Source organism: Vigna radiata, chromosome 6 (assembly GCF_000741045.1).
Source record: "Vigna radiata var. radiata cultivar VC1973A chromosome 6, Vradiata_ver6, whole genome shotgun sequence".
Classification (NCBI taxonomy): domain Eukaryota; kingdom Viridiplantae; phylum Streptophyta; class Magnoliopsida; order Fabales; family Fabaceae; genus Vigna; species Vigna radiata.
The window spans coordinates 3123858-3133346 of NC_028356.1; the positions used below are offsets into that span (position 1 = coordinate 3123858).

Sequence of the window (9489 nt, forward strand, 5' to 3'; positions counted from 1 at the left end):
CATGAGATCATTGTATACTGTTTCTCTACCACTCAAAATTCAATGAAAAGAAGATAAGGTTTGGTATATTTTTGAGTATAAAGAGTGGTAGAACAGAGAGGGTGATGAAGAGAAGAGAAATATGGCAACAGCAAAAGTAACTGTTGGTCTTGGTGGCATCACCAATGTGCCTGGAGCTCCCAACAACGTGGAGATCGAACATCTGGCTCGCTTCGCCGTTCACTATTACAACCATCAGCACAACGCAGATTTGGAGTTTGTGACAGTGATAAGTGCAAAGAAGCAGGTGGTGAGTGGGGTGTTGTATTACATAACCTTGATGGTCAAAAATGGCGAAACCAAAATCCTGTATGAAACCAAAGTGTGGGTGAGAGAATGGTTGAAGTCTAAGGAGGTGCTGGAATTCAAAGTCGTCGACGATTCAACCACAAAATTAGGCACAGGTGAAAGAAAGGATGTTCCTGCCGACACCCCTTACATCCAAAATCTCGGTCGCTTTGCCGTTGATCAATACAACAAAGAGCAGGTTCTCTTTTATTATATTGTTCTTTCTTTTCTTGATTTCACTAGAGAACCATTATTCCATGATTGATTTTGTTGATGACGCAGAATGCAAATTTGAAGTTTGTGAGGGTGATTCATGCAAAGTTGCAGATAGTGAAAGGGTCCTTATACTACCTAACTTTGGAAGCAAAAGATGCTGAGAGTAAAAATGTGTATGAAGCGCAGGTGTGGGAGTTCAACTCCACTGAATTGGTGGAATTCAAGCGTGTCAATGATGCTCTTTAATCTTCTTTCCACTTTTCAAGACTACGTACTTTTATTATGCATGTATGCTATAAATAAATGTAACTCATGTTACGTACCCACCACCACCATGTATTCTCATCAACTCCACTATAAATAAACTTATTATATAATTTTAACTAATGTTTGTGATTTATTTATATATATATATATATATATATATATGTTTGGGTGTTAATTATGGAACATTCCCTAATTATTCTGTTAACAGGTTTTTTAATAGATTAACTACAAATTCCTTAACTATTCATTTTCATGAAAGTACATGGGTTTTTGTCGTAAATGTTAATGACGTTGTATGATAAAGAGAAGCTTCCAACAAGTCCATGGTAACTAATAATGTTGCTGATATAATCCACATAAATTCTTTCATAAATTGACTCTCATATCACAAACAGACCGGTGATAAACATCGGGAGAGTTGTATCCACAAATGCCTCGCTCATTGAAAAACTATATGAAACTTCAACTTATCTCATTCTCCTTGGCTGTTCTTATACATACTTGAAACTTTTGGATTCACAAGAGGTGTACTTCACTCAAAAGACCGCTTGAGATTTTAAGAAAATGATTCCTAATATATACCAAAACATATCAATCATGATTGAAGGTTCTTATAGCCTATACTGGAATGCACGTATGAAAATGATTGAAGGTTTCTATTGTAAAAAGTTATATTCAATGTTTCTTAACATTTTTTTGTTATGTAATATAGTTTCGAAATAGATATAACTAGCAAGAAATAAAAAGAAAAAAAGTAAAATAACACTAAGAATTAATTAATCTCTCAAATATTTATAGTATATAAATCTATATATATAGTAGAGGTTAATGGTTATTAATCATTATTTTTCATTGTTTTAAAGTTGTAGATAGAAAATGACGTAACTAAATATATTCTTACATAGTGAGTGTGAAATGAATGCACAAATGATTTAATAGAGATAAGAATATTATCTGATTTGGGTGAATTAAAAATCAAAGATTTTATGCTCAGTTCTTTTTGTGAATTTTTATAATTATCTACAAATTGTATCCGTTGACATGTTTTTATAATTATCTATCAACTTTATACATTGCTTAACAACATAATGTTTGTTCATTAATCGTGCTTCATATTTTGAGTAAAATTCAACTATGCCAACAGACCAAACTATTAAGTTTCATGTTAGCATAGAAGGGAGTTTTACTATAGAAATGAAGAAAGATGTACAAACAAAACAATGTTTGTTTTATGGCCTAATTACAAGAGCTTAAAATGTGTTAGATGTTAATATCAAATTCCAAAGGGATGCTTCCAGTCCACTTGGCAGTTTTAACTGGCAACGAAAGAGTGATGCGATATTTATGCCCTAACCTCAATATAATGGCTTACGATGATATTGAAAAACTCTTTTATATAAATATTAGCAAAAACATGTTTGGTAAGTAATAAAGAAAAATGCAGACGAAGGAAAAGGGAAAAGGGAAAAGAATCTCAATGCATACTGCCTTGATATTATTACTGTAGCCAAAAAACAATCTTAGAATTTTTTTATATTGTTACAAATTTGCATTACACTTTAATAAAATCAATAAACGGAAGAGGATGAAGCATAACAGGTAAAGAATTCCTCAACGGGATAGGGACAGAAGTTAAAAAACTGAAAATGGACAAGATTTTGGCGTTGATTACTCAACCATACTGCTGTTAAAAAATGGTACATGTTCATATCCAAACACGTTCTAAACATTGGCTGAGTTGTGTCCACAAATCTAAATATCGCTTATAACTTTCATATATTTTGTACACTTAAGAATAATGACATAAACATCAATTTGTTAAAATCCAAACACGTTCTCCATATTGGGCATACTCTTAAATAATATAGAATTATCGAATATACCAAAAACATGACAAGCCAGAAAAATTGGAAGTAAATAACGCCGGGACCAAAGAGATGCAAACAAAATGCAATAGGTGTAAAAATACAACCTATATGATTCAAATTCTTATGGCTATCCACAAATAAAATCTCATACAAGACAGAAAAACGAGATACATTGATTTTTGTTTGTTTTTTTTACGAGATCATTGTATACTGTTTCTCTACCATTCAAAATTGAATGAAAAGAAGATAAGGTTTGGTATATTTTTGGGTATAAAGATCATTTAATTGTAAGTAAAAGCATTATTGCATCAATTCCACTGTAATATCCACCGTAAGACATATTTGGATAAATAATTGGAAAGTTGTGCCCACATCATTAAAAATGTACCAAGCTTCAACTTATCTTTATTTTCTTTTCCAACTCTAACTTACCAAATCGAGTTCAACGTACTTCATAATATAATTCTCCTGAAAAAAAATTATTTTATTAACACCAAACCTTAATAAAGAAAACCATTTGATAACTGTGATTAATTAATAATAAAATATCAAAAATAAGATATAAATTAAATGGTTAAATAAAAGTATTATAAGGAATTGTTAGGAAGTATTATAAACTTCTTTTTGTTAATTTTCGATCCCAATCAATCATAACAGTTAACAGAGAACTTTTGATATCGGAAAAATAAAACAGTAATTACACAACCCAGGAAAATTTTCAACTTTAACTGTATTACCACTCAATTTTTTCCATGCATTTTAATATTAATTTTTCAATTTTAATATATTTTTAAACAAAAATTATATTTGACACATACATATATTTTATATTTATTTGATATTTACCCTCCTTTATTTTTTTTCTAAATTTTACTTCTTTTTTTTTTTTAAATTATTTTACTTTTATAATATATATTAAATGGATATAAATATAAGTCACCCTTTCCGTTATTCATTTTTAAATAGTATTCTTAATTCCATAAAACATCCCTAAAGTTTAGCAAAACACAGATAAAGGTATTCTATGCAAGACATGAGAAAGAGGAACCTGAAACACCAATAAAATAGAACAGAATATAAGAGTGGTATTCACCCTTAATTCTCTATCATATCATAACTTAAGCATCTACCTTTCTACTATCATCACTATACCATACACGCCCCTCCCGTAAACTTTATCTTCTTTGTTTTATATACATGTTTTTAGCTTCAACTCTGCCTCATCTTATAAATACCAAAAACAGTGTCGAATTCAAGATCAAATTGACGTCGGACATATAACAATTCGACGTCTCCAATAAAACAAATTGATGTTGGATATTATCATTGTTCGACGTCAAATTTTGTCATTGTCCGATGTTAATCAATTTTTTTTATTTTTTTTAATTAATTATAATCTTTTATAATCTTACGAGACTTGAAAAACAGACAAACAACAAAATATAATCTAGTTTTTGGTATTTTATACAATAGGAACTTTGAACTATAACTAAAAACATAAAAGTTATTATGACAATAATAGTATTAACTTGTGATTTTTTTTTTATAGCTATGGGTGTTGATTTTGGTTGGATTTTTTTACCACTTTTTTAGAACCCCTAATTCACGAAAATGTACCAGAGCTCTTACTTTGAGTCTATGTGAAGTATAAAAATTATTTGGAAAGTTAGCAGCGATATATCTTTAAACAACCATAACATTTACTCTGGTTGTCCGCTTTATTATTATTATTATTATATATATCGATTTCGGGTAGAAAAAAGTTTATGATACTGTGGTAGCTTGTGTAGCCAGCTAATCCTTCTAGATTCTCAAAAAAACGTTGTGTTCTATTTTTCAGAAATTTATTTTGTTTTTTTCAAACTTTGCAAAAGTATTTAAAATGGTTAGACTTTGAATTTTGATCCAAATTTTTTTGTGGGGGCTTCTCATGGTATTTTGGTGCTTTGAACAAAGTTTCGGGTCATTTGGAGTTGTTTTCAATATACTCTTAGTTCTACCCTAAAGCTTAGATGTATAACATGTACTGTAATATGAATTACAAACAACAACAACAAACAATTTGAAAACGAAAACGAAAACAAAAACAAAAACGAAAACGAAAATTAACCATAAACAAGGTGGGTTCTTCGAAATAAAATATTGTCACTGGATACAGAAAACAAAATGTGCCTATATAAAGGAGAAGAACATGAAAACAATCGGTCATAACAAACGAAAATTATACCTAAAGTAGTTAATCAACATGCATTTGTATCAAATGAAAGAAAGATTACATGTGTTGGTCGTCAAGCTTCGTTCGAGAAAAGTTTGAGCAGAGAAGAGGATCTTGCACTAAGATAGAGTGAATGAATTTTCAACCTCTTAAATTTTTTATTAAATTCACTAACATATAACGTTTGATTTTAGGGTATTCAATGCTTTATAACCTTACGTCTAATTCTAGGACATTCAACTCATATGTAAGTATATTTTCACCTTGGTGTCCAAACATTTTTTGAAAATTTACCCAATAAGGCGTCGAACTTTTCAATATCCGACGTATTATAACCAATTGACATCGAATTATAGTCCTAAATGACGTTTAATAACTACATTTATTTACAAAAATATCACCCATCATTTTTAACGTTGGATATTCAATAATTGGACGTTGAACGCGTAACATTATACATAGTTTTTGTAATAGTGGTCATCACCAACATGAATCACCATACTGTACTTGTCATCGACAACTCAGAAGGGATGTTTCTCGTTCACTTGGTTGTTTTAACTGGCCATGGCGGAATAGTGCAACATTTCCACTCTCCTCATTTGCACAACAAAATGGTTAATATGGATATTGAAAAACTCTTTTTTATGACCATTAGCAACATGTTTGGTAAGCGCATCTATATATATATATATATATATATATATATATATATATATATATATATATATATATATATATATATATATAAAAGGAGGAGCCTGAAGAAAATTAAGAAGAAATTATTTAATGTTACATGGAGTACTTATATACTAATTCATGTTATATAACTTGTAGATATGTGGTTAAATGTTTCTTTCTTTTCATGATACTTTGTTGGACCAACTGCAAACTAGTGGAAGAGAATGATAAAGAAAGATCAATGTGTCTGGCATTGTTCAAGCTGTTATGGGTTAATGTTAGGTCATTATTAAACGAACATTACATAAAAAACAAGAATTATTGATAGATGAAATTTATTAAAAAAAGCCTAGAATTATTGATGGATGAAATTTATTGATAATGACAAATATTCATCGATAATGAATATTTATTGACGAATTTTCAACTATCAAAAATTTGTTGATAAATGAAAAACATTATCGACAAATTATGATGGTTAGTAATTATCAAAGACTAAAGACAGTGAGTTTCCAATACAAAAAGTATTGATATTATTGACAACCTAAGACAAAATAAAAAACTTTGAGGTTACGAGATGACCTCTTGACAAAAATAATCGAAGTGAGATAAAAGTCTCACACCAAATAAAAATAATAAATTAATAAAAGATTTATAAATTAATAAACCTGTAAATTCCTACAGCACACCCCAGGTGACATAAAACATCGTAGAAAGTACTCATTGACACAATACAAGTTGCAGATACACCCTCGTCGCCAATGATACTCTCGCAAAAAATCTTTACTTTTTCTAAGCAATGATCTTTTCACGGAAAACCCATTAAACAGATGCATACTATGCCATATATTTCTTGCTTTCTATGCATGTAAATAACATATAGGTGTGCATTATCATGTTCCTAAGGCTATGTACAGTGTTATCCTCTAATTAATCTACTTTTCAACCTATTGTATTGGTACAAATTAAGAGGCTAGGAAAAAATTTCACTAATTTATTTTTCCTAATTATGCACTTGTTTTTTCTGATTTAAACAATTTCACTAATTTATTAAATGTTTTATGTAGAAAAAAATTGAAAGATAACGTACATAAGTGTCTCAATAAAAAAAAATATACCGTTCAGATTTATTGACTCATGTTTTAGGAATCCAAGAATATTGTGGACACGTTCACAATCTAGATTTGGTTCCGTGTCCATTTAAAGTTTTTGGAGTCAATACTCATCTTCATAGTGGATCATCAACATCTTCTAAAGTCGAACAATTACAAACTCAAGATTAATAAATATTTTATTAATATTTAATTGGTTTTTTATTTTTATGATTAATTTATTAGGTATTATTTTTCTTACTTTTTAAATAATTTTTCTATTAGAGGTATCTTCATTGACATCACAAGTTAATAAAATGAAGACAATGATGACACTTTTGTTACAAAATCAAACAATAATTTTGGTTATAAATTATTTAATTGAAATCATTTTATAAAAGTTAATTTAATAAAAAAATTAATGAAAACCATGAAGTTTATTTATTTAATAATATTAAACACTTTAATTATTAATTATATATAATTTAAAATATTTTATATACATTTAAATGCATTATTTAAAAACTATAAATTATTTTAAATAATAAAAAAAAATTAAAAAGGGAAAGTGTGTAGACTTCAAGAAGTCATCATCCCCTACAATTTTAATTATTTTGTTTTTTTTATTAATTTAAATAGTTTATATTTAATATTATTATTAATTTAAATACTTTATAATGAAAAAAAATTATTAACTAATTATAATTTTTTTTAAAAATATACTATAATAATAAAAACTTAAAAAAATAAATTATAATGAAATATAATTTTTTTGAATTTTTAATTAGATAATTACAATAATTATAGTTAAAAAAATTTTAATTGAAATTATTTTATAAGAAATTTAATTTAATTATAAAAATAATTAAAATTATGAAATTGACTTATTTAATAATATTTAAAAACTTAAATTATTAATTATATTTAATTTTAATTATTTTAAATACATTTAATTTTTTATAAATTATAAATGATTTTAATTAATAAAAGAATTAAAAAAAAAAAAGTAAAAATGTGTGGGGTGCCCGACTTCAATAGAAGTCGTCAACCCCTACGACTTCAATTTTTTTTATATTGCTTTTGTGAAGAAAGGTGTGGTAATCGATTTCAACACCTGTTAATCGATTATCACATTCTAAAGTCATTTTTTGAAATGTACGATTTCGCTTCTAACTAATGTGTCATGGTAAAGTCGTGCAAGAGACACGACTTCTTTCATTTAAAGTGGTTTGGATTCTTCATGACTTGTCTATTTTTATAATTCAAATTTTTTTTTGCTTAGATACATTATTTATACTTCAAATTTGCTTAATTACATACAAAAACCCCACCCTTTTCTTCTCTTCGTCAAATAATGTTAGAGTTTCATTACCAACAAACATATCATTTATAACTTTTCTAATGTTTATTATTTTTCTTAGCCTTTGAAAGATGAGACTTCATGAATTGAAGAAGTCGGTAAATGAGAAAATTCATTTAGTATCTACAACTTGTTGATTGCTTTGTTTAAGATAACAACTTATTGATCACTCTATTTAAATAGGAAAAAATCCTTAAGTGCCTTTTTCCCCGTCCCAATTGCTTATCCTGAATTTACATCTCTATATTTACAATAATTTTCACATTGATTGAATTATATTTTAACTTTAAACTCACATGACCAATGAACTTGTGTTTCACTCCTTACTCGGTTCTTGGCCAAATCAACTAATCGACCACACACATCAATGTGCACAAATTACAGAGTCTTCTTTCTTATTGTTTAGTTTCTTTGGGAAAACTTCTTGCATACTCTTAAAGGATATATACTTTACACAACTGAATAGGATATCTTAACTCACTGAACATTTTTCAATTCTTAGAATTTAAATCTTTTTTTATCATAAATATTAGTTGTTAATATTTTATTAGAACTTAAACTATATACAATAATTTATTACAAAATTATAGTGAAGATGATGTAAAATAGAGAATGTACTATTTTATTTGACATGCATGAGTAACTTATTTATCATACATATTTTTTGTTATTTAGCAAACTAACCATGATGTTAATAACCCTTCAAATGCTTAATATAAATAATTACACTAGAGAATACCCCTTAATGTATACTAACTCATCTTTTCCTTTTCTGGCAACCCTCATCTTGTAATTACTAATTCAAACAACCTTGAACATGTTCATAATCGCTATTTACCTTGTCTTCTGCATATATGCATTCCATCTTGGCTATTTAATTTGTTCATTTGATAGATGTGGCCATTACATTATTTGAAAAACATCCACTTGGTTCTTAATTTAGAAATTTAAGCATGTATATATTTTTAAATAAGAATTAGTTCTTTATGGTCAATATTCAGTGTTATAATGGTAATATATTTGATATTTATTAAGTTATCAATCTCGTGATACAAACTTATAGCAACTGACAAACAAATATTTACACTTTCAATTTTAAGTCAGGAGTTAGAACTTTGCAAATAGAAATAAAACAAAGAAAAGGTGCTTAATATAAGATCAACTTTTAATTTGAGCTTTTTTTTTTACTTGTTTTCATGTTAATAATTTTTCGATCGGACAAATCTAGAGGGAAAAGTAGGATCAACCGTAACTGTTATGGAATTGCTGGAGAGGATATGGACTGAAGTTAAAAAACTGGACGTCTTCGACATTTATTATTTGATTAATAAATGTCATCTATAGTGATCTTTGATTCAATAGCATCGGGAAACTACTGTGGCGTTTTTTAGGTCTTATTCATTTGAGTGGATTTGAGAAAGAGTAATTGTGAGGATTTGATGATAAGTGAAAGTGAATTTGAAAGTA

General features: G+C 27.8%; 1 protein-coding gene across 1 annotated transcript; it reads left to right on the forward strand.

Annotated features, from left to right (window-relative positions):
- The first annotated feature begins 9 nt into the window (after positions 1–9).
- LOC106764995 (multicystatin-like) lies at positions 10–903 on the forward strand. The gene is made up of 2 exons (XM_014649468.2): positions 10–526; positions 610–903. Exons 1-2 carry the CDS (start codon positions 122–124, stop codon positions 787–789), a joined length of 585 nt encoding a protein of 194 aa, XP_014504954.1. The 5' UTR covers positions 10–121; the 3' UTR covers positions 790–903.
- Positions 904–9489: the final 8586 nt, after the last annotated feature.